Below are 27,909 nucleotides of genomic sequence, written 5' to 3' on the forward strand. Positions count from 1 at the left end.
GAGAAACATAAAGCAGGAGTTGGGTTTTTAAACAGCATTTCATGGTTGTCTGAGCATCCAGCTAGACACAGGGCATTTCTGAAAGAGCTGACAGAGAGTGTTTATGGCAGTATTAACAATGGATTGCAGTGTAATAGAAGCGATCACATGAATTTGAGGCATTGTTTTTCTCAGGTAGCACCGGGATGAAACCAACTGATGTGCGTCTATAGAACCAGGTTTCACAAAATGGTATCTTGTCACATTACTCAAACCTTATTACTTCTTCTTTTAAAAAAACTTATTTAAAATCAATCCTAGTTTATTAAGCTCATGTTTGGACATTTAACATTTGAACGTGGGCTGATTAACCTGCCAAAGATAGAAAAAAGGAGCTGCCAAGCTTCTCTAATATCCCCTGTTCCACCCACTCGTCTTGGTAATGTGTCTGGTATTCCTATGCTTAAAAAAACTACCTGGCTGCAGGTTAAATATGTGACAACCTGATGAAACTTATCTTTTAGGGAGGAGAAAACCTCTGAGGATGATTTCGCTCTGGTAAAAACCTTCTGAGCCTTAAAAACTGAAGGAATCAAAACACAGAAACAGAAAGAGCTGATTGATGAATACAATCGCTGGCTGGAGGCAGCCCTACAGCGTATACGAACAGCACTCATTAAAACAAGATCTTGAAATCTTTTCTGACACAGAACCCAGTAGACATACTTTGAGGCACTCATCACTATTGTGCCTTTGTGGTGCATATTGGCAAATTAGCACAAACCAGTTGACATGCAGTAAAGCTGGAGCTTCTGGGGCCCTTGGACTTCAGGGGCCCGCTCTGCATGGTTAGCAGTCCATCCTTACATCTAAGAAGTTTGGATTCTTCAGTCGTAAGGTTGTAGAAAAACATGAGGGATAAAATATTCTGAAGTCAAGGTTCACCAACCAGCTTTTTGTCTGCAGCTTGTGACCGCGAGCCATGGGCCTCTTCAGGAAATGGAAATGTCTCAGCTCGAAAAACATGTTTGTGTCACAATGTGAGGCAGTGATAAAGGAAAACAAAACTTTGTAATCTTCACAAGAATATTGTAAAATTACTTTGACGGATATCAGCCCTGATCAGACGTCCGTGCAGAGACAAAGTCAGTACTGGATGTGAGATCTGTGCTGACGCAGGGAGCGACACTTGGAGGAAACACACTCTTAAACCACAGGCGACAGGCTCCCCATTGTACCCGGCCTGTGTTTAGAGCTGATATTTATAAAGACATTTCCCTATCGGAAAGGCAGCAGGCATGGCGAGCGTTTTACAGAAACCAATGGTGTTTTTTTGAAATAAGAAAATAAACTGTTTCCTTTATCGCGCTTGACCCGTTCCACCTGGCATTCATCAGCGGCAGGGCCTGCATGTTGGTCCTGTCGGCTGCTCTCCTCCCTCTGCCTCTTTTATCACTCTAATGGGGTGCTATCTCCAGGCTGCTCTCTCCGGGTCTCCACAGCCCCGCTCGGCTCCGCTCTGCGCGCATTCTTTCCACATCCATCCCGACACACGGGCGGATTTAACACATAATCAGGCCGGACGGGAGGGCAGTCAGAGAAGAGGGGGGAGAGGCCCGGCCCTGACAGGACTCATCATGCTAAGGCCGTGGAGACAGAAAGGCCCACACTAGTCATTCTCACTCTGCCTCTGCTAGTCTGCAAAAAAACAGAGGGAATCTCCCTCATTCCCACACTGCAGCTCACTTTGAGCCCCGTCCGCAGCAATATTGAGACAGATGGGGAGAAACTCAATATCCCAGCTGCCCTGCCTGGACCGGCTACAGTCCTCTGTGCTCAGTAGTAATAATGATTGTAACCTTGATTGAATTTGTGGGTTGTAAACAAGCAAGAAAGCTAAGTCTCCACTGTCTCCAACACACAATATCGTTAATACGCACACCAATACCTGAGCATCAGTAACAATACAGAAACAATACTTCTGATACTATACTATATTGTCAAATAGATGCACGATATTACCGGGGATGTGATCTAAAAGGATTAAAATGACATTTTTCATTTCACCTCGACTTTAAGGACAGAATATCTGACCGTATGGACAAGGATCATACACACCCACTGTATGACTGTGAACACACATGCCTATGCAGACACAGTATAAACCAAACCAGATCAACATTAACTTGGAACCATGGCAGACTGCAATAAGAACAGTGACTCTGGTCTTTAGCCATCTTAGCTAACAAATCCGTATGAGATGCCACGAGTGATGTTGACTTTAAGCACTGAGAAATCGTGTTACTGAAAGCCTTTCAGTCTCATTGTTTATTCTGACTTATACCTCTTTCCCACCAAAATAAGCGCATTGACGCAGGTTTTTCAGACCTGGGGAGGCTCGCTCAGTGTGGCTAAGCCAGTGAAGTATACTCTTGTCGGTCTCTTTTCTGCTGCGTCACCGTCTGACACCACAAATGCGCCAGAGACGGGGTTAGTAAACAGTGAAGATGTTGCTGTGGTTAGGTCTTTATTGTATCTATTACAGAATCATTTGACCCAGGTCTGAATGCCGATTGTAACCTTTCCCACAAAGCAAAAAAGCCGGGTGTTAGCGGGTTTTTTGACCAGTGGGAAAAGGTCTTTACAAGTGAGGTTTTGTTAGCGAATGTTAGCTTACCCGCTCCCTGAGATTAAAACATTATTCTCTGAAACTTCACATCAACACCAGAGTGGGGTCATTTATGATTTATTGGACCACAAAGTGAATCAAGTGTTAAAGTTATAAACCTCAAAGGCGTCATGTTAGCATCATGCAGCCATGAGAATAGACTCTATCTTTCCCTGTCCGACACTCCAAAACTCTCCGTCAAACACACCTGATGCTGATTTGATTTCAACCCCCTGAATGCAGGCACTTTGCTTTGGTTTTGCCGTTAGAGTCATTTAAGGCAATGCAAAGGCAGAGTGCTGTAACCACAATTTTGGGGTCAAAGGTCAAATCAGCCATCATGTTTATATTGTTATAAGAATTACCTCATTAATACAGGCACAATTAGTGCAATGTAACTTAAACCGTACACCCATGTGGTTGCCCAGTTGAAGCAGTTTAAAGACAGTTGTCACTGCAGTAAGTCTTTGTGTGGAGGTACAGCTTTGGTCACTGCTTTTTACTAACCAGCTTCTGCAAATGCACCGAGAAACAGAAAACTACACAGAGAACTTAAAGGGCAAATTTGGAATCCGATCTGTCAGCAAAGGCACAAGATTAACTGAGAAAAAAAAACATCAAGTGCCACGGCGTCACCCCAGACAGGGGAAATAATTATTTTCTATTTTGGCCGGGAAGGGATATGTCAGGCTGTCGCGTACGGAGTCATCGGCACTCTCTCCCCCTCCCTCTCTGTCCCTCACCCCGAGTGTCATGACACTGCCAAAGCGTGAGAGAAACTGGATGTAATTCAAGAATGTTAAGAAGCTCAACTCGGAGGAAAAAGAAATAAACCGACATCTAAGAAAAATACAGAAATCCGTTTTCGCCCCCTTTTTGTATATGTGTGTCTGCATAAGATAAGGACACTTTGTTTTATTCTGCGGGACAGTGTGAGAGTTTGATTATCTCTATCCCAGCACTCTGAGGACCGCTCCTTTCTCAGGCTCTTCTTTCTGTATAAAACTGCTGACTGCAGCGCGCACCCCCCTCCCACACACACACACACACACACACACACACACACACACACACGTCACTGAATGAAAGTGCTTGACCACTGGAAGGGAAATTACAGATGCCGGCTCTGTAGCCTGCCGAGGAGCTGCCTGGAATGTAAGACTTGTATTTTTCTCCTCTCTCTGCTTAACCTCACCCCGCTTCTCTGAGGACTGACTAATTTCTCAGTGTTGTAAATAAGCCGGCTGTTGTTGTGCGTCGCGGAGCTTTTTTAACGGGTTCGTGTCAACAAGCACAAGCCATTAGTCTGTTTATCTGTGCCAGAGGAAGACTTACATAAAAGGCCCTTTTTTTTCAAGGATACACTTTATCCTTACAAATATAATAAACACGCTGAACTGTTACTCTTTTGCAAATGTAGGTAGTAAAGAGAGAGAGATGATTTAAGCCTTTGAAAATGTTTCTTACATGAGCCTGAATAAAGACTTTAATGGCTGGAGCTGTCATTCTTTTTGCAGCTGAAAGCTTAGACTGTCTTTTGCTTCATCACTTGGGAGCTTGTTGATGATGTTAAATGGGTGAAAATGCACAGGCAAGAGGAGGCTGTCGTGATCTGACAGCGTTGTTGCTAACGCCTGCTAACACCCGGCTTCTTTGCTTAATGGGAAAGGTTGACTCAAATGACTCTGCAGTAGACCCAGTAATTATCGCCTCGGCTCCAATCGGCATTGATGGGAACACCAAACCCGTGACACACGCTGATCTCTGCCCCCTTTCCGGCGCAATGCTATGCTCCGTCTGTAACTTCTGCGACTACTTGTCATCTCAGCTTCAAATTCAACCCATCTCTGTCCAAGTAGCGCTCGAACATAGTTCCAAATTTTAAAATAAACAGACTGAATGAGTAATAGATACAATAAAGACCTAACCACCGTTACTAACCCTGTCTCCAGCTAGTTTGTGGCGTCAGGCGGTGACGCAGCAGAAAAGAGACACAAATGAGTATACTTCACTGGCAATGGGAAAGAGACAATCAACGTGCTAATTTGGGTGGAAAAGGGGTACAATAAATGAGATCATAATATCCAAAGAAAGCCGTTACAGTCACTGACTCATTTCATATCATTACAGAACTAAAAGGGTTAACATGTTTGTGCGTCAGTGTCTGCCAGTGAGGTGTCAGTCATGTCGTCTGCTAAGAAGGCTACTTAGTGAACAGACTTGGTGTAATTGCTTTGTAGATATTCCCACTCAGAAGGAAAGTGTTGCTGCAGGGACTCTCGACAAAGAACCTCTCACTCACTATCATCCCGTCTCGGTGTCTCAGACTAAGAGAGTCTCTTCAGCAGCTGGTGCCAGGAACGGAAACTTGCCAGCTTAGAGTCCGTGTGTACTGAGCTGCTGCTGCTGCTGCCTCTGCTGCTGCTGCTGCTGGGACAGGAATGCTGGGCCGGGACGCCTGTGTTTGTACTTGTCACTCAATGAGCTGCCAGTGGTGGGGCAGAGCTGCAGAAACACTTAGTTGACTGTGTCATGCAGGCATTCGATTTTTGAGGCCTCATTTGCCGCCTTGTTGCTTCTGTAAACATTTCCGGGTGCCAAACCCAGCAGACACACTGATAAACACATGGGCTGCTTCTGAAAAACACAAATAGATACAATGAATGAGCTTTAGCTCGAGTTAGAGGACGACTCCTGTTATTCATTTTAAAGTTTGGGGCATCATTTATAGCAGCTATTAACACTGAACCAAAGTGCGCTTCCCCGTACTACAGATTTTCCTACTTGACTAGTCTTTCAACATTTGTGATATAAATTGATCGTCTATCATCCGTCCCAAGCGTCGGTCCTGTGCTCTGATGTCTTAAGGCTGATTCAGTTAGCTTCAGCCTGGTAGACTCGGCCCTTTTAACAACCACAGTACCTGGTACCTGAGCAGCACATCCTTCTACTTCTCTTTACCAACACGCAGGAGAGACTCACACAACAACATCACAAGCATACGTTTCCCACAACGCCACCTTCCTCTCAGGGTGAGGCTCAACGCACAGATAACAGACAAGGTGCAGCACATAATGTCTTAGACAGGGAAAATGGTAACAATGAAGTCCGATAGGGCAACCCAGGGCAGTCAGAAAGGCTGTAAACATGGAGGTAACATTAGCATGAGTGTTGATATGTGCCTGTTCATTAACTGCAGTGAGCTAACAGTGATGTATAAGCTGCTGCTGAAACCACAGTACTTTCTGTGAAGCCAGAGGTGGTGAAAATGGCATTGACCTTTGTATCTACCTTCCCTTTTGAATGGTCCATGACACATACATGTCATTGGCATAAAGATACACATAAATCTACTCTTACAGTTCGTTTAAAGCTTCAAAATTTGAGTGCTGATACTGGATCGTTGCACGGCCAAAATCAGCTTCTGAGTTCGGGTGTTGAAATCAGTATAAAGGGAGAAAAAGGCAGAACCCTAACCGTTAGAAATACTGTGAAAGCTATGCAAATAGGAGTGGAGCTGGAGTTATCCAGTAGAGTTGTGTTTATTTCCCCCCCCAGGCCTCGCTCTCGCCTTAATCTGGGCTGTGGATCCTCTTGTCTGCTGGAGTGGTGGTCTCGATGAGAGATAGCCTCGGTCCCTGCCGGGCTCTCCCCCTCCGCACACTGGCCACCCAGCAGACGAGCTCTCAGAAACCCAAAGGCAAACAGACACGCTGGCTTATCAGAATGTTTAAACAGCCCAGCGTGGTGGGAGAAAGCACCGTCTTAGACAGGATCTAGCCAATCTTTAACCTGCTGGAGAAAGCCCTTCAGTGTCATTACCAACATCCACGGGGGAGTGTTTACACTTTGTATCAGATACTGCAACTAGAGATGGTTTCTTTTGCTGTTTCTCAAGTGTTATCGCTCATCAGAGCTCTATATACAGTCAAAAAGCAGCTAAGTGTGATGAGTAAGCACTTGTACACTCTGTATGTGTGTGTGTTTGCCTGGTCAGCATTCAAGACCCACCGCCCGCAGCTTCCTCATGGCTCTGTTTTCAATTACCGGCCTGAAAAGGTAAAGAAAGATTAGAGATAAAATCATGTCTTTTTTCCGCTTGGAAAAAAAAAAGGTCTTGTTTCACGAGGCTGTGGCTGTGCGATAAATGGAGACTGACAGGGCTTTCATGTATCTGAAATGGGGATACCCCGAGCCCCGGTCTGCTCTTCAGGCTCTGGAAGTGTTAAAACCAGAAAATCAGATGCCTCCATCCTTCTTATCCACGACCTGTCACACAGGAGGTGGTGGCCAATATATCCCCCTGCAAAGCGGAAATAAAGAAGTAGCAGCACGGAGATCTGCAATGGCAGCTGCCCAGTATGAGAATCATTGCTCATTTCCCCCGGTGGCTCATGAAAAATGCATCTTGGGTGTAATTTTATAGTTTGTATGCAGAGCTATTCACAGAAGTATAGATTTCTCTCAGATTGTTTAAGAAATCATGTGGCCTAGATTGCTGTTTTTCAACAGGCTTAGCTCTGGTGTGCACACAGACGGTCATTGTAGATTAACTGTCTTTGAGGCTGAAATATCCAGAGCCAGAATAGAGATTTAGCGGCTAACTAATACCAAACATCAAAGGAAAATCTGTTTGCTTTTTTAAACCTGGGCCCTTTCTTTGCAACAGTTTGGGGTCTAAATGACTTTTGGAGCCACATTCGCTGCTTCAGCCCCAAAACACGAGATAGACTGTAGCGGCTGCGTCGTCACAGCCTGTCTGTGGCTGCTGGCTGAAGCGATCGACTCGGGCGTTTCCAAAACTCATCGAGACCCCAAACTAAGTCAAACTAGGGCCAAGGTTTGAACTCTCCTTTAATAATGAATCACTGCGATTCACAGTCAAATTGTTTATGAGTCACCATTTTATTTTCCATTCCCATTTTGCCTTTGTCAATATTTGCTCATGGCTCTTTTCAGACCTGAGAATGCGTCGGTACTGTTGAGTTATTTGGGTTTAGAGGTGTCATCCTTTAATGACTTTCTCAGCACAGGCAGTGATGAGTCTTTGCTGATTACACATATCAGTCTGAGGCTTGTTTACTGTCTTGGTCAAAGGTACGATGTTGAAATGATCCGTGTGCTTGCACTCGCTTATCTCTCCGCTCCACTGAAGAATGTTTCCTCTCAGAGATAGGCCTTGTTATAAACAAGCCGGACCTCCTTACTGACCTGAGGATCCATCCGAATAAAAATAGCCTTGTTATTTTCCTTTCAAAGTGAGAGGCTGTAGTTTATCCCTGGGCTGATGTTTCGACATGAGATTTGTGAAGCTGTTTCCTTGCTCGGGCTGCGTGATGAAGCCTGAGGGGCAGGTTCATTCAAATACTGGCTACTTTAATGAGCGAACACAATGGTTTGTTCTGTCATGCCCTCTCCATGATGGGAATTCAGGTGTGAAGTGAAGACTCTTTCAGGCTGTGTTTGCACAGGACTAATATCACCTGGAGACACTCAGTGATTTGTAATGACGGCTGAGATCATCAGTGACTGTCTGCCTGTGTGAACCTGGCTTAGCTTGGCTTACTGCATATGAAGCGCTCTGAGAATCTACCTGGTTGAGGCGGGGTATGTTTTGAAAATTTGACATACCAGCATGGTTGTATTAACCCTTTAGATGGCCCAGGGTACAGTACCCTTTTCTTTGTTTGTTCAGCCATAGTAGATTACTGTTTACTCGCAACACTTGCAGAAGAGACCGGAAAAGCAGCCGCTTAGCTCCACCTACCCTCTCTGGCAGACCAACCACTGCTGGCTGATGGAAAACGCGTCACTAACTGGGCGCCGCTTGTGATTTTTTTCTGCAAATGTCGCCACAGACACCCAGTCTGTAATACTGTGAATGCAAAGGCTTTCATCAGTGGGCCATAGGCTCAACCACCATTGTGTTACCTCATTCAGTGACATTTTGCTTGGAGAGATTTAAGACAAAAAGAAGATTTCTATTGCAGATGCAACACCAAACTCTGTGCATGCTGCTTATGAAAATAAGCATAACTCAAAAACTACAGTTACAATGACTGATTTAATGTTAAGAAATATATATGTTCATGTTACTACATCCATAATTGTTTTGCATCGATATGTTTTGTGTGTTTGTTTAGCAAAATCTGACAAAAACAGCGATCTATTTTGAGGAGTTTGAGGGATTAAGTCTCGTATCCATTTGTTTCCATACGCAGAGATCACAGGACAAATCAGGAAAGAAGAGAAATAAAAGATCTGCTAAAACAATTATGGTTTTTTTGGAGGAGACTTTCCTCTGAACTTTGCTTTCTTTGGGTAAAAAGTTGTATAATTCACCTGTTAAAGTTATTCAGATGACTCAATCAGAGAGGTTTTGAAAGGAAAGTCACTCTTGGGTCAAATTAGTTAATGACCGGAGGGTTGCAAAGAGACACTGAATCATTTTAAGAAGTCAACACTGTCATCTTTTTCAATTTTTCAAGAACTGAACATGAATAATGAGGCTACACTCTGACAGCAAATTTAACTTTGCAGAGATTTGGTTGTGAATTACAAATTACAGCAGATCCCCACATAATACTGTCTTTATATGTGTGTTTTCCCCTCCTCTCTTTGTCCTGACATGATTCTCCTTTCTCCTTCCCTCTGCAGCGTGCGGTCGCGGTTTCTACAAGTCTTCCTCACAGGACCTCCAGTGCTCTCGATGTCCTGCACACAGCTTCAACGACCGCGAGGGCTCGTGGCGCTGCGACTGCGAGGACGGCTACTACCGAGCACTCTCTGACCCTCCGTCTGTGGCCTGCACGAGTAAGTGTGCCCTGCCGTTGCTACGTAAACACAGAGCAGATCACTTTCTCGGATGTGAATTTAACCAGCCACACATGCGAAGGGGAAAAACACACTCGCGACCTGTTCAGCCAGTGTGCAGTGGTCTCAGGAAAACCCCAGATGTGTTCCCATAGCTGCCTCCCAGTATGTCATTATAATTATGTTTGCAGGCTCGCATGTCTGTTTTGTGTCTTAGCTGGTTGCTAATGATGAGAGGAGCAATTTGCCATTTCCTGTCTGAAAGATTGCAATTACAGTCATCGGCGGCGGCAGCACAGGCAGAACCTTGCGTCTTCATTTGTCCTGGCCAGCGTAACAGTTATGTGACAGCCACTGATGGCTTACTTACACAGGCCGGGGGACTCAGAGAAGGGTGGGGCTCATGTGCTTTCAAATCTGTTCTCAAACGTGTTTATGTCAAGTTGCTGCTGGATGTTTTACCTTCAGCTACTGTGCACAGGGGGAGGCACACCCCAGCGGTGCAGTAGGCTCTCTGCTTTATCTCTGGAGGTAAACAGCAACCTAAACTTAATCTTTGCTCCTTTATCTGCCTTCAGTGCACTGATAATGTATCACGAGATTAAGCTCTCTGGCTTCTGACCGCTAGCTGTACACTTCTAGACAATCCAACTGTGCCCTATTTTTACTTTTTGGTTTAGATAATCCAGCTAAACCAAAATCTAAATCTACTCTGTTGCCCTGTTAGACTTGTTGAAACAATGCTGCCATGTTCCCTGATTCCAGCTCGTGCTTTGGTCAGAGCTGGAGGAACAAACAAGGAGGTTCTGCGGCGAGAGTTGTTTACAAAATTACACTATGAAAGCACAACTTTAAGACTCTAAATCTGGATTTAGTCCCTGTACAAACAAACCTAGTAAAAGGTAAAAGACCTTATTTTTAAACGGGAGCTACTTTGCTGCCTTCAAAGCCACCAGACTTCAAAGAGAAAAGCGGACATTTAAACCCTCTCCTCACCTTGTTAGTTTGCTTGTGTTGTTCTGTTATTCTGGCTGCTCGCCCTACATCTTTGTCATACTTGTTTTGACGCATCTATCATGAAGATGAGAAGAGGAATTAACATTTCACATTTATTTCATGCTGTTGATTACAAACAACTAAAACAGATCGAGGAAAATGCAGGAAAATCAGCATGCCTGCTTCGCTTCCTGTGCCTTTCCCCCAAACACCCAAAGTAGGCCAAGTCAGAATCTCTAAAGTTTTCTGTGTGTGTGTGTGTGTGTGTGTGTGTGTGTGTGTGTGTGTGTGTGTGTGTACAGACAGAGCGAGACTGCTGGTGAGATATTATGCAAATAGTCGAACGTTATAGCTCTGCATTGACTTGTCTTTGCATTAAATCAGAGCATGAAAGAGAGGATTATATGGATTCTAGTTTGGATTTAATGTCGTAAATATGATATGAAAAACGAGTCCTTGTCATTGCAGGCGTCTGTGAAGCAGCTCGTTGAGCAACATCTCTGTCTCTACCTGCCCGCTGACTCTCTCTGTAATATCCTCGACGCACAGACGTGTTTATTTACAGCAGTGAGTTCTCCGGTCATGAATAATCTGGCTCTCGTCTCAAAGTTTGCACCTTATCTGAGATTCTTTGGCTCCTTTTTTATAGGTCTCTTATATAAGTGAAAATATATTATCAGGCAACATTTTAATTAAAACAGTGGGTACGATAGAGGGCTGCAAAAACATTTAAAACTTGTAAAAGAAAAGTTATTCCTCTCATTATTTATGAGCAATGATTCCCCACAAGCATTTTCTATAATTAAAACATCAGCTTTTTTTTGTTGCATTTAAGCTGTTAAATATGATTTGGGTTAGTTCACAGACTTTCTGACATCTCCGTCTTACCCGGCTCTGAAAGCAGCATTCACCTTCTGACCCCCATCACGTGATGTTTCTTTATTCTCATCGTGTTTGGAACATATAATGTGTCTACCATTACCTGTACCGCTTATCCTGTTCAGGGTCACGGTGGACTGGAGCCTGTCCCAGCTGTCATTGGGCGAGAGGCGGGGTTACACCTGGACAGGTCACCAGTCAATCACAGGGCTGACACATAGAGACAGACAACCTTTCACGCTCACATTCACACCTACCTCACGAGTCTTTGGACTGTGGCAGGAAGTACCCGGAGAGAGAACGGGGGAGAACATGCAAACTCCAAACAGAAAGGCCCGCTACGTTTGGTCCGGGGTTCAAACCCGGAACCTTCTAGCTGTGAGGCGACCGCGCTAACCACTGCACCACTGTGCCGCCCTTTGTCAGAAACAGATCTTCTTATATAACATTCATTAATGTAGGTGGTCATCATTGTAACACAGTACAATAAACACTCACCATAGACTATCACTTACTATGTGCATAGGTGTGTCTCACCTCTGCACATAGTAATTACACATTATACAAACAGGTGGATAGTTTAGTATTCTGTATCTTCATGCTTGACGTGGATCAAATAAACTGATCTCCTATAATGTATGTGGAATGTTTAGTCTAGTTTGACTCATTCTTCAAGCTTTAGAAATAAAACTAGCAGATACTTTCCCACTCAGTCCAACTCCTCGTTTCATCAAACAAAAATAACTCCGCATTTTGTTCTGCATTCTTATAGAACATGAAAGTTCAGGCCTTCCTGTCGGTAAGCTGTGCCTTTCTGTTGCAGTTAGTGACAACAGTGAGAGGAAGAACATCAAGGCAGAGCTAGACCACTAATGCTCATGTTCTGCAAGGTGAAATTACTGTTTTTGTCCATGGAGTCTGGTGGATTTGAAGAGAGCGTCATTTTATTCTCAAGCTATCAATCAGTCAATCTTTATTTATACTTGAGAGATCATAGAGGGGCAACCCTCGTTGACAATGGCATATTGTCAATTACAAAAGCAATGTCCAAAAGGTAAAAGTGAACTGACTTTCAAGGAGATGTATGTTGTTCCAGGAATCAGGTGTCTGGTTCAATAAGTAACTTAAATGCGCCCAGTTAGTGACGCGTTTTCCCTGACCCAGCAGTGGTTGGTCTGCCAGAGAGGGTAGGCGGAGCTAAGCGGCTGACAGTCTGAAAAGGAAAGCGAGGAAAATCAAGAGTTAGAAGCATGACGTTGGGAGCCAGCCATAGACGACTGGTTAAAACAGGGAGTGTGCTTTCCTAGTTACCAATTATCGCTAGTGGGTGAGCACAAAACTGAAGTCTTACGAGACTGTTACTCTAAATGGTGAGTTCAGATCCAACTCTATATTTGTGTAACACACAAACAGATTGAAAGAGGCAGAGGTCAACTAGTGACATTCATGCTCTGTGAGGTAAATGACTGTCAAATCAGTCTGGTGGTTTTAAAGGGAGCACTGTAACAGACGTTTCAGATCTTCCTCTGTAACAAAAAGTCTGTTTCTGCAGGGATCCTTCCTGTGATGCTGTCAGACACTGAGAATAACAATCTGAGCCTGTCAGTGGAAACAACAAGAACTTTTATTGGATGGACTTTAATTAAGGGCATTCGCAAGATTATATTGCAACCTACAATGTTACACAATTGCAATCTACTGGAGAAATTCCCAAAATGTTTGTACCTATTAGTCTTTCAGAGCCTAAACGTGTTAAAATAGGGCACAGGTTTACACAGATTCCCAGCCCATCCCCATGTGACACAAACAAGGACATAACTCAGGCTAAGCAGATTTGAGGCCGAGCAATGACCACAAACCACCAAACGCTCTCTGCGCGGCAGCGAGGCAGGCACACAGATCCTGTCCTAAAAGACAGGTCCATTACTCACTTCTCCAACCATCCTAATCTGAAGTTAACGCTTCACTCTGACATCTCGCGCTGATCAAGGGCAGGAGAAAGTTCCACTTCTTTGTCCTCTGGCTGTTCCCTTCTGGGTAATCACCTTGGCCAAGTAGCACAGTAATTACTGAAGTTGCCTAATGCACACTTTCCATTATTCATTTTCATTAACTTGGGGTCTACACTTGATGACCCCATACCATTATATGTAAATATGTATTTTTAACTTGTATGAATAGCTTCGCCCTCGTCCTCATTCACCCAGCACAATGTCTGCTCGGCGCTCCGTACGTGCATTCCCTCATTCATCGCCGGATTAAGTCGGTGTGACCAATAGTCACTGTGATTTCCTTTTTTCAGGCCTTATCCGGACCAGGAGTGAATCGTAATTGAAAATGAATTTGCACTGCCTGAACAAATAGCTTGATTGACAGATTTTTTTAAATAGGGGTTTGTAAAGCTACCATATCGTAGGCCTTAGCAAAACAGTGAGATGGATCTCTGGCACACAGAGATTAAGAATGTGTCTATGAGGATTTGAGGGGAAATGAGATGAAGATGTAATGTGGAGACATAAAAAAGCCAAATCCACGCTGCATAAAGATGAGGGAAGAAGTTCCAAAAAAAAAAAAGCATAGCTCCAGATATATTGTTCCTCATCGTATGTGTTCAGAGGGGGCGGAAGAGGATGGAAGAAATGCTTTTGTTTGTCGAATATTTCTCTATTCATATGCAAAGTTGTGAGAAAATGAGATATATGTGGACGGCTATGGGGAGGCATTTCTTCCAGAGGAGAGGCTGCGCAGCGTGGAGCTGCTGACAAGTCGGGGAGTGGGCATCAATCACGCAACAGCTGTGAGCAGTGCTGGTGCAAGCGAGGGGCTGAAAAGGGCAGTTGTGAGAAGTCGTCTCCTCCTCCCAGCCCCCGCCGCCCCCCTTAAAAATGTGCCACCTCAACAAGTTGACATCCATCAGGGAGTCTATCCTGCCTGGAGTTGCTAGGGGACTGTGAAAGGCCTGCAGAGCGTCGAGGCCGGTGCTGCTACCAGATTTCAGATCAATATCTGAGCATTTTATATACGTCTTCTGTTTCTACTGTCAGACTGAAGCTCCGGCCTGAATCCACTTCAGCAGGACTTAAAGTTTATCCATCTGTGTTATTTTTTAGATGCATTTAAACTCTCGCCATACATTCAGCCTTAAGCTGTGACAACTCCAGTTTCTTGCCCTTTCAGACTTGTTGTAGAAAGTTTGCCTGGAGCTTTAGCACCCTTTTTCTCTTTGGTTGTGCTTGACTGAAAGCAACATAACTTAAGATTATGCTCAATAAAAAGACTGTTTAACTTTTCTAAATCTAGATTGTGACCCATTTACAAGACCTGCACTCTGCAATATGGAGGTATAAAGGCAGGAAATATAGTATCAGTTGAAGTAGAGCATAGTTAAAGGTATAAAATACATTAAAGAGCAGCTCCAGTCATGTTTTAAGTCATATAAAATGCTCTGCTTGAAATAATAATTTGTGTCTTACCTTGTAAGAATCCTCTTAAGACATCTCCTCCTTCTCCCTGCCGACTATGCACATTTACAACCACCCCTCCGTCGTAAAAACAAAACACTTCTCTGCCATCGTTTAGTGGCAACTGGTTAAAACTTAGCGAGCTTGAAATGTAGTAATTAGAAGCAGTAACGTTAACGTTAGTAGTCAGTAGTGAGTTTGCAACAATGACGGTGACAGCTGGCTCGCCCGTCGCCGAAGTGGTTGCTATAGGTTACACATAATGATATGCGTAGCGTCACCCCGTCCATTAACGGGATTGGCTCCTTAGGTTTGTGACGTGCCAATCTGCAAACGTGTTGTTCAGCCTGTCCTTGGTACACTGCAGTTTAAAAGCAGACAGGCCCAGCCATGGAGATGACTGCTGATGTTGTATCTGATATGTCTTGTAGCACATGAAGAACACCACATGGAGATGTTTACAAGGTTAAAAACTTTCACTGGAGGGGGGCTTTAAAACTTACTTTTGATTAGATTGTACTTTGGTGAACCACACAATTTTAACATTTATACAAAGTTATTGTTGCTCTAATAATCTGGAGCCTTTCAAATGGTTAGTTTGGATCTAACACGGTATTTTCTTGTAACACACAATAACACTAAAAACGGACCCTTTGAGGCGTTGATTGATCTGCAACTCCTGTGCTTTCTGCAAGGTAGAATTAGTATTTTTATCAATGCAGTTTGGTGGCTTTGAAAAGAGCATTTTTCTCTTTAACACAAAGGTCTATCTCTGCAGGGATCCTTTCTGTAATGTTGTCAGAAGCTTAAAATAACAGTCTGAGCCTGTCAGGGGCAAAACAAGGCCAAGGATTATGTTGCAGCCCTTACAGCCTGTTTAAGTGGCAGTAGGTTTAAAATTCCAAAATGTCCCTTAAAGGGTCTGTGACCTCTGGGCTGTTGCTCACCTTGCCAAGATGTATCTGTCCATCCATCCACTAACTTAACCACTTATCCTTTGCTTTGTTAAGTACGATATTGGCATAATGAACATCACCTGAATGCAATAATTGGAAATGATTCTGATCCAAACATGAAGCTGCCGTGTCTCTGTCCTGGTCATGCACATGTAAATTCAGTGTAAATGCTGCGTGATTGTTGTGGTCCACAGTGTAATAGAAGAGCCATGCAGATACTTAGAGCAACCTGCTCACTTACAGCAAAATTCACAGATCGCACCACACCTGGGGACAAAGACAGCACGCTCACAGTTTGACCACTCACAAAACAAGCTCTCCTCCTCTTCTGCATGGCTTCCCTCTCACAGGTTCTGCTGCAGCCACATCCTTAGAAGCTGGGTCACGGGGTCACAACACACATTTGTAGAGCGAGGATTACCTCATGGGTGATTTGAATACCACTCACCCCTGCCGCCCCTCTCCCCACAGCTCCCCAATTAGAGCCCAGTCAGCTAATAGGCTGTGGAGGGTTAAGGCAGCCCCGAGCACCTCTCAAGGCCGATAAGCGCCAGATTCTTCCCTCCTAAGCTCGGATTTACTCAGGTCTCACATCCATGCACGAAGTGGAGACGGGCTTTAGAACATGACCTAAAAATTATCAGCTGTTATGCTGTGTTTCCTATACGGTCGATTATTAGCTGAAGTGGATACTTCTTAAAGCTGTATCTCTTTGCGTTCACACATAGGAGTTCTTTGTTTACGCCACAAAAATCACAGGTTCTGCTTTAAAATCTGCTCCATGTTAGCATGCAAGTGATGTAGCAGGGAACATTAACCGTGCATGCACATATTCCATATTTATGCACAACAACACACACACATGCTGGCCCGTGTTTTTTCACAGTGGCAGCAGCAGCGGAGGGAAGCTAGCAAGTGATTGAGACATTTCAGGCTGTGGGGGCTCTGGCAGGCTAATCCGTGAAATGAAACTTGACTGGGAGGAGGGGTGAGAGGAGAGAACACGGAGAGATAAGACAGAGTGGGGGAGTGAGAGACAGAAAAAAAAAAGAGTAAAAAGAAGAGGCAGAGCGACAAGCCCTTGAGCTATAAGGATGAGCAGACAGACAGACAGACAGTGGAGGGCTCAGGATGTGGTGCAAATCTGTGCTGTAGGTGAAGAGGGGGCAGACGAGTTTCATATTCCTGAGTCCAGACGGAGCATATTCAGAGACACGAAGCGACGCCGAGGCAGGAGAGGAAGAAAGAGAAGAAGGCTTTCAGAAGGCTTCAAACAAACTGGGTCATATGATGCGTCCTAGTACTGTGTCTAAGGGGAAAAGTGTGTTTACCTGTTGCAGCAATCCAAGGCTTTGCAAAGGTCTCTGTAGCTTTCTGTTGAAACTACCTGGTTATGTTTAGAAAAAAGATTGTGGTTTGAGTTTAAGCAGTAACATTCGTACATTAGTTGCATAACTGGACAACCTCATAAAGACTGTTTTACTGAGGAATCAAACCCCTGCGTTTTGAATGTCTCTGGTTGTTTGACTCTTCCACTGCCTCCCACTGCTACACCAATTGGACTTTCATCTAGAAATGGTTTTAGAGGGGTACCCAGACAGTCATATTTTGAAGCTTTGGGTCACCGACCGAGCTGCCGTAGAGCTTGAGTGAGAAGTTTAACCCTGTCGACTTTCACAGCTCTCTACACATCGAATTGTCTGTGAGGAAAAGTTACAAAAACTCGTCAAACTCAGCCCCGGTTCTGGAACCGGACAGGGAGTTTCAGAGGGACGATGTTATACGATCCGACACGCACTCCGTGTGAAGCATGCTGAGGTCTCTCGAGGAGGAAGGGCACAGCTTGCAGGATTGCATGCAACTGAAAAACAAGAGCAAAGACAAAGGTCACACGGATCCAGAGTCAGTCTAATCTCATTTCCTTTTGTTGCTGAGAAATCACCGCTTTGATCTGTGACACCTGAGACCAAAACGAGAGTGGCACGAGCAAAATGAGATGCTATCGTCGCTTACCGTGGCCGTGGACATGCTGGAATAAAAGACCCCCGAGGTTCAGGCAGGAAGCTGTGGAGTGTGTGTGCCTGTGCGTGGGCGTCTTAGTGCACACCTTCCCCTTGTCCGTGAGGAAGATTGAGAGTGTGGGTCGAGTGTCGGTGCCAAGGCTGGAGTCGAGTGGCGCTATCGGCAGTCACTCGTCTCCACTTCACCTGCCACAGGTGGCTCTTTCATCTTCCCCGTCCACAGTCTGTCTCTTATCTCCCCCGATAATCATGAATATGGATGTCTCAGTACATCGAGCCCTGGGTTGTAATGGGTGGAACAGGGAAAAACAACTAAGTGCTGTGTTAATGAGCCTGGATATTGGGATGGCAGTTTTGGCTCCTTGCATATGCATGACCTGTTTTGTTTTGACAGATTTAATGAGTTTAGAGGTCCCTCCCCAAGACTACCTCTAAAGAATATATCCTGAGAAAACAGAACAGTTTAAGTCTCCCAGAGAACAAAATGAAGATGCTCTTATAACATTCATAAACAAAGAATACAAGTCGTATAATCTTTACTGCGATACGGGAGTTTATTTATATCAACATCTGGGCCGTAAAAGCCAACAGCCTGGAATCTGAGAGATGAAAGCAGCAATTTGTTATTCATTGTTTTACGAGATGAGATAATCTCTGTGCCATTACAAGAACATTTACAGCCAAGCGGTTTGTGGTCCTCTGCGCCTTTGAAGCTATGGAGTCTGCTGTTATTGTATGTCAGGAGAAATTGTATATGGCAGTTACAGGGCGGCGATAATCCCGTTTTAAATCTAGTCCATAAATTGCGAGTGAGTCCGTCTTTGAGTCTTTTTTTGGAAGACGTTAACTTTAAGTGTCCCGCTGTCTGTTTGACAAACCTTCCAAAGTAAAGCCACCGTCTCCAGCTGGGACGGTCGTATGTCTTCGGCGAACAGGAAGACATGTCTGTGGCATCTGATTTCCTGCTAAGCGTTTGTCCGACCATGTAACCATGTCTCAATCATTTCCATAACAGCTGCAGATTTTATGCTGTTAACAATCGCTATGTAAACAAAGCCCTCAGACCATCTGGATGAATCATGAGCTATTTTTGCATGCATGAGTACACTGTAAAATAGCATCAGGTTGTTTCAGATTGAAAATATGAGGCTACCTTTAAAGGGAATGTCAGTATTCGTAAACCTTGGACCTATTTTTTAAATATTTTGGCATCTAAACTACTAATATACATTCTTGCCATCATCCTTATGTCCACTAAAAGTTCTTGTAATTGTCACTGACAGGCTCAGATTGTTATTCTCAGTGTCTGACAACATTACAGAAAGGATCCCTCTCTTCTAGAACATTATTTACCTCACAGGTTGTAGGACTTGCTGTTCTACTGCTACCAACCATTTAGCCCCAACGTCACACAATAACTCAATAACTGTTTAAGCTCATGAGGGCCAGACATATAAACACAGTTACTATCCAATAGCAGTGTGAGGTTAAACCAATGACTATGTAGATGGATGATGTGTATTCATCTACTCTCATTGTACAAAGTGAAAGCCAAAATAGCCCCCATGATGGGCGCTGCCATCTTGCGCTGGTCTATCGCTAACCAAAACACACTTAACTTGCCGAACGAATGAGGCCACACCCCCTTTTGAAAGCATCAAATAATTAATAAAAGTAAACTCGTCAGAAAAATCAACACTTGGACGTAAATCAGCATGATAAGAACTAACTATAATGACAGAAACATGTTTGAGAAAAATGTATTTGACGTGTATTTTGATTTTATAGTTTGACTCATGTCCCATCTGTTAACATGGAGGAGGCGGGCTTTATGACCTATACTGCAGCCAGTCAGCAGGGGGCGATAGAGAGGGTTTGGCTTCACTTTTAGGGAGCTGTCATGTCGGCCATCTTTTTATACAGTCTATGAGTTAAACAATCAGAAATCTAAATGTGACCTTAAAAAAAAATCAATTTTACAGATTTATTTTTAGGTTAAGTGAAAATGATGTAACTTTGAATTTGTCTTCCTAACAGGGTCAGTACTAAGATATGCTAATGTCTAGTTACAACAATTTTAACAGCTAATTTTTATAAGAAAACAATGTTGTTGTAAATTTAGGCGACTCATCCTTTTACAGTGTCTAAGCTGGTACTGGAAGTGGAGCCTGTGGGTTATATTGGTGTGCTGTCCAGTTAAAACAATGACATGAAACTGTGTTGCATGAACTCTGACTGTGAAATTATTCCCCCTTTGAAACTCTGGGCTGCACTCTTTGATTTCACAGCTTTCTAACACTGACCTTGGTGCCTGCCAGAGCTGACTTCCTCTCAGTGTACCTGTACTCCTCTTTTTTCTGGACCTGAGGCTTATTATAATTGAGTGTGAGTCTCTGGCTCTAGGGCTGGAGCTGGCATGTCCTATACTGTTTTTTTTTCTCAGAGAACAGTGAAAGCACAGATTCAGTCAATGCACATTCTTGGCTGTCACTTTCCCTGGCACCCAGTTATTTAATTCTGGCTTCCTCTGTGTCCACCTCTGACAGGACCTCCCTCAGCGCCACAGAACCTGGTCTACAACATCAACCAGACCACCGTCAGCCTGGAGTGGGGCCCGCCGGCCGACACCGGTGGCCGTAACGACGTCACCTACAGGGTTATATGCCGGCGTTGCAGCTGGGAACCCGAGGAGTGCGTTCCGTGTGGGCCCAATGTGGGATACTCCCCCGCACAGTCAGGATTAGTGGACACATATGTGACCATCTTGGACCTGCTCGCCCACGCCAACTACACTTTTGAGGTGGAGGCCGTCAACGGAGTGTCCGACCTGAGCCGCACGCAGAGGCTGTTTGCTGCCGTTAGCATCGCTACTGGTCAAGCAGGTAAGAACACAAAGCAGTCTGTTGATGGTGTTGTTTTGCACTTGAATTCTGCATTTTTATCTGAGCTAAAGTTGTTACTTTTTTCTGCTTAAATTGGACCAGTTTTCCTCATTTGTAGCACTTTTGTGTGCCAGTTGGTGGTAACAGAAGTACAGTGCACAGTGAAAAAACAAGATGGCAGCAACCTCTGCCAAGTCATTCTTCATTAAATCCCAAAGCGGAAGTAGAGAAGGCACAACACCTTGTCATTTTCATACAGTTATTTAGATTTAATGAAGCTTGTAGTTTGATATGACATATCATTTAGGAAATTTTAGCTACAATGCTGCTAATCAGGAAGTACTCATCTGAGTGACTTGTCTGTAGAAATGCTAGCCTCTACGCTAGGCTAACCATATCCTGAATTGAGCCTTGCACTTAATGCACAGTCATGAGGTTGGTATTGATCTTCATCTCTGACCCTCAGGCGGAAAGTGAATCACCAAGCTGTTTATCTTTTAAGCTGGTGTTGCTAAGCGTTAGTCTCACACCAGGCTGTGCACAGTTCACTCTTTGCTCATGCTGAGCGCTTAATAACGTGACGATTGACAGTTTAATTTTGAAAACCTCTCATATGCAAACTACAGTAATGATTCCCCATTAGCATTAATGACCATCGTCTGATATGATCCATAATATATCCAGATTAATTTAATGTGTGTATCGCTGCAGTGCAAACATTATTAGCTTAGCAATGATGCAGACTCCCAGTGGTACCTAAAGAGCAAGTTCTGTATTTGCAGCTTATTCTCGGGGGAATCTAACGTAATTAAAATGCTGTATTTTGCAGTGACAAACTCTAAGGCCGTGTTTATTCATTATTTCTATGGATCCACCCAACAAGATTCCTCTTTCATGCTTGAGCATCCATGAAACACAGTTGGCCCGAAAGACTGTTCTGACTATGCTGATTAAAAGGAGGAAAGTGCAAAGAGAGCACTGAATCTTTAGCTCCATATATTACCTCATTTAAACGTTAAATAACGCTGCTCACCTGCCGTTTTTCCCGTCAAAACATACATATCCAGAGGCTGTCGTTTGCTACCAAAAACAGTTTATTACACAGTCATTATCCCGGGTTGTATCTGCGAGGGAAAGAGGCGTTGAGATGAATGGATGTGTGTGGGTTGTAGTGTTGGGGGATGATGTATTTCGTGCCGCTCAGTTCGTGACAGAGACACACGCTGGAATGTGCCGAGGGGTTGCCTGGCCAAGGACACGAGGATGGTGGGAAGAGGACGACCTGCAGGAAAGAGCCAGAAAAAACAATTAACACATGCTCTTTTAGAGTCACTCATAATTATACGTGGCATGTTGACAACAGACAATTACTCAGTTAACCTCGGTGGATATTTAGCCATTAGCTATTGTGGAAGAGTAGCGTGCTCGGCCAAGATGGTGTCATGTTTATTATTTTGAGTGAGCGGCCACCATTAAAGCGCTATAACACTATAATCAGTGTAATTGGCCGGAGTAGGTCAGGCTGCTGATCACTTTGTTGATCAGATGTTTAGCTTGACACCCAATAGTTACAAAATGAGCTCATCTTCACTTGCATTGATTTCCCCGAGTCTTTATGGTATCGGGTTGGACGATGATGCAATCCCAAACCCCTCTCTGAAACCCAGACTAATCAAATTCCTTCAGGGTTAGCAGCTCTTCAATGCCGGGCGACCCGCTCCATCTGTTCATGTGCTGGGACCGGGACAGAATAATACCTCTAAGCGGAGGCTGAAATTACAGAACACAGTGATGAAAAGAATAAATCATATGTGCAGAAGAATGGACGCACAGGAGTGTTATAGTTGTTTCATGCATGGCATTACTGAGCGATATGAGATACTTGATAAGAGGTCAGTATTCGGCCAAAACCTTAACCCTAACTCTGGATCAATCTATTGTATGTGGATGCATAGAAACATCATTTTTAATTGCACTGACTCACAGAAACCTTAACCTGAAGCCCTGAGAGAGAGAGGCTTAATTATGGTTCCAACACTGCCTTTGTCTTGGGTAGAAGGACTATTTGGTTAAGGATGGGGAAATATAAGAGGAGGCAGACAGTGGTACGAAAATGGAACATTATTATGTCATAATCACAAACTTTGTTCATCCATCCCTCCACTCTGAAGTTTTTAAAGCTGAACGTCTGTGAGAAATCAGAGCTGGTTTCTGAGATCAGAGTGTTTGAACTACATTTGAAACCTCTCCGGGTTTCGGCTGACGTGCACGTCAATATTGAGCATTCGGTTGATTCGACGGCCGTGTGATGAGTCTCTCTTGTTTCCCATGTGGAGCAGACATTAGCTGCATGCTGCAGGGCTCATTGTCCTGCTCACTGGACCCTCACTGTGTCCAGTGCTCTCCGGGCAGTTAGGGAATGCTTGAGCGCTTTGTAATTGGAACATCGGAGCTTCCTAAAACAATCGGTCCTTCCTGAGCAAGCATGCAGGACCACTCATTAGAGAATGACTGCATTATTAAAGCTTTTATGGCTCATCATTCAGAATTGATTAACCTTTGCGTGGCGAGGTGCTGGAGCCCCGTAGCACTGAAAGAAATGTGTAAAAAAGAAGCTCTCTCCTCAATCTCTCCCCATCCCCACCTCCTGCATGATAATCAGCATGAACATAGGCTCGTAGCTGGGGACTGGGGGAATGAACACGCAGTGTGTGAATGCAGATGGTGATCCATCTGATGAGGAATTCACACCTCCCCTAATTACACCAAAGGAAAAGTCTGGAGCGAGGCTGGAGCTACACAAGGTGCTGAGTGCTTATTGTTCCCAGAAACCTAATTACCTCTCAGCTCTGTCTTAAATGAGTTTAAGTAGAGGCTGCTAGTTCCTTAGCTTGATTTCTGCGGCTTCGCCGTCGCAGCGCCTGAAAAGAAATCCGTCATGTTCAGGATTTTGCCGTCTTCGCCATCGCAGCACGCTGGAAGTTAAGAGTGTGTTTCAATCAGCACTCCATTGTGAGTCAATAGTGCCACAGAGACGCCCTCGGAGGCCCTCGGAGGCTCCCTGTGCCTTCGTTTTCCTCAAGCGCCCTTGTAAACAAGGCCTTTTGTTCTTCCAGCACACTTGTGAGTGGGCACTGCTCATAGAATAACCATTAATATTTATTCAAGACGTTGTTCACATCTCTGAGCCAGAAAAAGCACTGTGGAGAAGGGCACAGAAATAGGATTTGAAATTAGTTATGGGAAAGGCAGCAGGACCTGTGTGTGTGTGCGAGTGTGAGTGTGAGTGTGTGTGCGAGTGTGTGTGTGTTTCTGTACACGTTCAGCTGGAGACCATTGAATTGGGGTTTAGGTGCGATCAGCAAGAGGTATAAACAATCTAATGAGTGAAAGGAAGAGCCTGTGGAAAATTGATTTGAATGTTGACTGCGTGTGTTAGCCAGCAGCACAAAGCCTGTTACACTCAGATAGCAACTTTTACAATAGTTGAGCTCTAACGCGTTCACGGGCTCTGTGAGTGAGTCAGAGCAGAAAACAGGGGAGACTGAGGCAGATGCATTATTTAGACTGTGGTGAGTCTGACTGGAGATGCCTCTGAAAGCCTACAAGGCCTCGTTCTTCATTCCAAAACATTTGATAAGATAAAGACATCGTTTCAGATGTTGCATCTTTGTTTAACACTAAAAACATAACATATATATAACTCTGTCTGTTCTCACGCTCAACTTGTCAAACACGGCAGCTTGGTCAGTGGCCCAACGCTTGAAAATATGACCATCCTGCATCTTCTGTCACTTCTGGATGCTGTCCCGTAGCTTTGTGTTTTCATCTGCCTTTGAAGTCCGGTGATGTGGCTTAAAGAGCAGAGTGTGTTTAGGAAAGCAGTCGGAGGCATGGATGGGGCAAACAACAGGACTTTCCTCCAGTAGCCAGAGATTCAATTCCTTTGTGAAACCAAACCGTCATCCATCCGTTTTCTATACCGCTCGTCCTGTGCAGGGTCACGGGGGGGCTGGAGCCAATCCCAGCTGTCAGGGCCGGCCAATCACAGGGCTGACACTTAAGCCCGGTTCCACCTCAGCACCGTAACGGCTCTGCTGTTTACACGCTGTGTCTCCTCTGTTACTACCTCCGATGCCAGCTCAGAGGCGGAACGACTTCGCCCCACCATTCTACCTCCGTGTGTTATACATAGAACATACAGAGGCATAATAAGCCCGCCTTGAACTGGCAGTGTAAAAAGGGCTTTAGAGACAGACAATCTCTCACACTCACACTCACACCTACGGGAAATCTAGAGTCACCGATGAACTTAATGAGCATCTGTTTGGACTGTGGGAGGAAGCCGGAGTACCCGGAGAGAACCCACACATGCACAGGGAGAACATGCAAACTCCACACAGAAAGGTCACCTACATTCGAACTAGGAACCTTCTACCTGTGAGGCAACATCGCTAACCACTGCACCACCGTGTAGCCCATCATATTGCACTGAATTCTGAATTACGTGATGGATTTCCGTTAGTTAAATAAGTCAAGTGCTGTGGTTTTACAGGGACAAATAAGGGGTTTTATTTCTGTGTGAGACCTTAGTTGACAACAACGTTACATGTACGTGAGTTATAATATGTACTTAAGTCAGATACATTAGCTTATTCAGAAGTTAGTTACTCTATGTGCACAATGTACGTTGATCATTTTAATCTTAACCGAGTAGTTTTGGTGCAAAAACCAAACAGTAACCTTCTAACAATGTTTACCACATGCTAAATATTGTTGCACATCCAAAACTTTGGCTTTGAGCTTTATTTGGAAATTCTCACCAATTATTGCACATCTCCTCTTGCTGATTGCTGCACGTTTAAACAATGACACTACAGGAGTACCCAGAGCGTTGGTCTACTGACCAAGCCGTTGTATTTGACTTGTTGGGAGTGAACATGTTGAAATTATAGCTTTCTTCTCATTCAGATAATTTATCATTACAGGATGTTTAAAGAACAATCCTCAATGCTCGTATGACATTTTACTCTGAGAACACAAAAGGATGTTAAAAATGCATTTACCGTTGAAGCCTGAAAGAGAAGTTAACACCCTGCTTTAGCTTGAAATCACTCCAACACGAATAAAACATGCAGATCACCAAAAACAGCAACCATCCCCACCCCCGTGGTACCTCAGGTTTCGTAATGTCTAAAAGAAGCTTCAGACAAGGTCGCCTCTGAATGCCAAGATTGCCACGGCCGTCGTTCTCAAACAGAAATGATGAGATAGAGTCATAATATTGAGCTGTGAATCAGGCTTCGTGTGAGATGGAATTTAAAAACAGCCCACAGTTATCTTTAGTGTTTATTTTTAGCCATTGTTCGTTTCATTTGTTGTGCAGCACTGTGTGAATGTTGGATGATGTTAAAGTCCCCCTCAACCTACTTAAACATTCAAAGAGAACAACGGGCTATTCCCTTTAGTACAATCTCTCAATGCAGGAGGGAGAAAAGGCATTGAGGCACACAAGAATGTGAGCTAAGCATTTTACTTTGATCTGAAAAGCCTCTGTGCCCTTGCATTGCGTGAGAAGCAAATATTTCAGTTTTGTTTGGCTGCTTCGGTCAGAGTCTGCTTCTCTGTCCTGCAGCACTTTGGTGTCTGGGGTCTGCAGAGTTTGTAGCATGATTTGATGCTTATTTACCTCGAAGATCATTCGGTTTTAGATGTTTATGTGTGCAAATTGATACTCTATAGCTCCTCGGCTGTAATCTATACCACCACTTTATTGACACTTTATCATCACTAAATGGATATTGTTCAGTGCATTTGTGAAAGTAACACTTGGGGAACAATGAGGCCATTGATTTATCCCTTTTTGTGTTCCAATCTGCCACGGTGGCCTTAAACAGAAGGATTGATTGATTCTGAGCGCTCCCCAATGACCAGTGCCAGCCAGTGTAATTTTCTAGTTAAGCGGATCCTCCTTTGTAGCATTTGTCCCCGGTTTTACGTTACCTGGGAGCCCATTCTTTTCACCGCCGCCGCCGCCCCCCCCGCTCCACATGCTCTCAGTAATTTGATGAGAGCTGGGCAAAGCAGTAAGATTCAACAGCTGCAATAAAACTGTGGTGGTCTCAGTGCAGCAGCTCGGAGCACTTAACCTGTAGCTTTTCTGTAAATGCCTCCTGATTTGTCTGTCACCCAATCCGTCAGCAATGAATAATTTTCATGGAAGGTGCACTTTAATTACTTTCCCATTTAAATGGCATTATCGTGGCCTATCTAGGTAATTAATCTCACCAAGTATCCTGTTTCAGCCTTTTATTGCTGGCAGACGAGCTCCCTAAATCCCCCAGAATCTGCCATGCTTGAGCGAGCCCTCCCTCATAGAAGCTGGCGTCGCCTCTTTCCCCTTCACTCGGTCCCTATCGCGGCCGTTGGACGGTCCTTTCACTCGGTGCAGGAAGCCTGTCAGAGCAACGAGCTGTTTCAGTGCGCTGGAAAGGACACAGGGAGACACATCCATGCAGCACTGCAGTCAAGAATAGGACTCAGCCGCTCTGCTTTGAAGGGCTGATAACGGCAGATTGCTGATATTTGTGTTGATATTTGCATGAATGTATCGCCTAGCAAGAACTGTGTGGGTATCACAGGCTGATATAACCTCTGCTCCATAGAGCTCCATGTTGTCCCAAAACTATTAACCCTTTGAACTCTGCAGTAGAAACTGTCCCTACAGTGCTTGCATCTGTATTTTTCCATATTTTGATGTAATTTCTTGGAATACTTCAAATGCTTCATATCAGAGATAATTCTGTGAATAGAGAGATGTAGATCTGCAGGAGCTTGCAGCATGTAACTACATATTCCAGGGACTTTGAAGAATGGTTGCCAGCATGCAGTTGTGGACCAAAGGAAAACCAAGATATCAGCAAAAATGGTCTTTGGAAGAAAGACGCGTAAAGATTCTTATTTCTTTGTTACAGCAAGTTGTTTCAGTCGTTGGGCCACCCAAAATAAGCACTCCACCTGACTTCAGATTGTGATATTCAAAGAGTTGTTGCACATTTATGCTAAATAAATATATATTTTTGCAGCATCAGAAAATAGTTTGGTGTGACAATGGCTCTTTAGAATATACATTTAGCACACACAGAAATCTAGCTGCCTGTTAACGACGATGCTAACGGCAAAAGCTGTAAAGATTCTGATTGTTGCAACATTTTGTTTATTTACAACAACACAAACTCATTCGTCTGTGCTTCA

General features: G+C 44.2%; 1 protein-coding gene across 2 annotated transcripts in view; it reads left to right on the top strand.

Annotated features, from left to right (window-relative positions):
* The window catches only part of epha7 (eph receptor A7), a 91,209-nt gene that overhangs the window by 13,995 nt on the left and 49,305 nt on the right, over window positions 1-27,909 (top strand). For both annotated transcript variants that reach the window (XM_069656466.1, XM_069656458.1), the window contains exons 4-5: window positions 9,305-9,460; window positions 20,320-20,655. In XM_069656466.1, coding sequence (XP_069512567.1) covers window positions 9,305-9,460; window positions 20,320-20,655 — 492 coding nt within the window. The remainder of the gene's footprint in view (window positions 1-9,304; window positions 9,461-20,319; window positions 20,656-27,909) is intronic.

This window comes from Semicossyphus pulcher, unplaced genomic scaffold (genome assembly GCF_022749685.1).
Source record: "Semicossyphus pulcher isolate SPU_LCO1_2020_fin unplaced genomic scaffold, fSemPul1.0.p SCAF_11, whole genome shotgun sequence".
Taxonomy (NCBI): Eukaryota; Metazoa; Chordata; class Actinopteri; order Labriformes; family Labridae; genus Semicossyphus; species Semicossyphus pulcher.